This window comes from Chrysochloris asiatica, unplaced genomic scaffold, assembly GCF_000296735.1.
Source record: "Chrysochloris asiatica unplaced genomic scaffold, ChrAsi1.0 scaffold00352, whole genome shotgun sequence".
NCBI classification, from domain to species: Eukaryota; Metazoa; Chordata; class Mammalia; order Afrosoricida; family Chrysochloridae; genus Chrysochloris; species Chrysochloris asiatica.
Genome location: NW_006408870.1, coordinates 896,894 through 899,164, shown reverse-complemented (window position 1 = coordinate 899,164; position 2,271 = coordinate 896,894). Strand labels below are relative to the sequence as shown.

General features: G+C 33.4%; 1 protein-coding gene across 1 annotated transcript; it reads right to left on the bottom strand.

Moving 5' to 3' along the window:
- Positions 1-1,036: 1,036 nt before the first annotated feature.
- LOC102836812 (olfactory receptor 14I1-like) lies at positions 1,037-1,996 on the bottom strand. The gene has a single exon (XM_006876077.1). It carries the CDS (start codon positions 1,994-1,996, stop codon positions 1,037-1,039), a length of 960 nt encoding a protein of 319 aa, XP_006876139.1.
- Positions 1,997-2,271: the final 275 nt, after the last annotated feature.

Sequence of the window (2,271 nt, the reverse complement as noted above, 5' to 3'; positions counted from 1 at the left end):
ACATTTATCAACAACAATATGCATTACATAGTACAAGGAATAACTGGTATTCTGAAGGTAAATTCTAATTCATTAACTGCTACATCTGTTTCCACTTATTATATGGATCCCTTGTTCTTCATAATGCAGAAAGTTTGGCATAATACAGAGCAGGACAGAAGCATGGCAAAAGAGTATTTCTTTTCATCCAGAATCAGAGCGACCAAAAGTTTCCAAACCATATTCTGTGATGGAATTCCATGTTTTTTTATTGACCTTTACAATCAAGGAGCAAATGCTTAGGTGTTTCACCTTTAGCAGGAATCTCAGTGACATCTCCTGATTGTGTCTTAAATTATTTAGCTTTTCTTCACTTCTAATCACTTTATTATTTGTCTAAGGCATTGGTCTATGTATTAAGGCAAATCAAATTAAACAATAGGCTTCAGTAATGCAAATAACACAATATTGTCTTCAAGATTGGCAGTTTTCAGAACCCTGAAATAATTTCAAGTGCGTGGACACCTGTTAATGTATGGATGTATTAGGCATGGTTTCTAGGTATGATGCCATTCTTTATTTATAGCTCTGAACTGCATCAAACAATTTCACACATATTTGAACAATGTAGATTAGATTTACAATTTAAAAAAATATATATATGAATGAATTACACACATATGAACATAAGTAAGAAAAATAAGAGCCCCTGTTTGGTGCAAACTTTTAATCTAAATTTTGTATTTCCTATCCACCAAGAAATAATCTATCTTGAAGCAGTGATCTAGTACTCAAACAATGGACCACAAATATACTCTCATATAATGAGGTATCAATAAGTTTGATTTTACCTTGATGGCAAATGGTTTAATCACTTGATTTTGTTTTGAAAGAAAATCTAGAACACAGGGTGTAACGATAATAATCACAAGGATGCACTACAAAACTAATAACATACAATTAAATACCAGATATTTTACAGCTAGAGATTTAAAATAAAAAAAAATAAAAAAACATACAGTCAATGTGAATTGAACTTCTTTCAAATTTTCTTGTTTCAAAAATCGTAATTAAGTAAAACCCTTCTTGGGAACTCAAAATATTTTCTGTAAATTCTGCCTAAAGCATTGTTAATTTCTTTGTTCCGCAGACTATAGATGAGGGGGTTTATAAATGGTGGCAGCATGGTGTAGATCACAGCTATCAAAAGATTTTTAAGAGATGCTTTATTTGCAATAGGACCTAGAGAAGTAATTAATGCAGAAATAAGAAACAAAAAAAGGATGCTCAACTGTGGAGTACAAGTAGATAAAGCTTTGTTGCGTGCTTCTGCAGAGCGTATCTGAAGCACACTTAAAAATATTTTAATATATGACATAAACATGATGGCAAAACATACTAACACAATAGCAGAACTTATAGCTATGAGTACAGATTCACAAAACTGAACATCTGAAGATGATATTCTAAAAATTTGAGGTACATCACAGAAATATTGATAGATCTCATTGGATGTTGTGAAGGGAAGCCTGAACATGTTGATGGTATGGATGGCAGAATAGAGCAATCCACTAGCCCATGAGCCACCTGCTGCCTGTGCACACACCTGTGGTGTGACAGTGAGCCCATAGTGTAGGGGATGACAAATGGCAATGTAGCGGTCATAAGACATGACCACAAGAAGAGCAATTTCTGTAGGTGCAAAGAGAGTATACAGGAATATCTGAGCAGCACATTCTTTCAGTGAGATTGATTTTCTACCTGTCAAGGAATTCACAATTGATTTTGGAACAATAACTGAAATAGAACAAATATCTATAAAAGATAAATTGGCTATAAAGAAGTACATAGGAAAGTGAAGAGTTGGGTCTGTCACAATGACTAAAATAGTCATAAGATTTCCAACCTGGGATCCCAGATAAATCATTAAGAACAGCACACCTTGTAAGACTTGGAGTTCCCAGGATCTTGAAATATCCATGAGAAGGAATTCTGTGATGATAGTGAGGTTGCCCATGCTTTCTAGTATGATGCAATCTCCCTAGTGTGAAAGGATAAAGTTGTAAAATGAGACTAAAACACAAAATTCAGATATCCACAATACCTACAAATAAATTGCTGCCATTATGATCTCTAACCAAGAGGTCAGGATAGATGAAATCAATGTGTACATATTTTTCTTTCAATTTTTCCCCTAAATATATTGAGATACAACTTCCATCATGAATAGTAGAGAATAATATAAACTATGAATGAATTAAAAAGTAAATGAAGTACCAACAATGTTGAGAG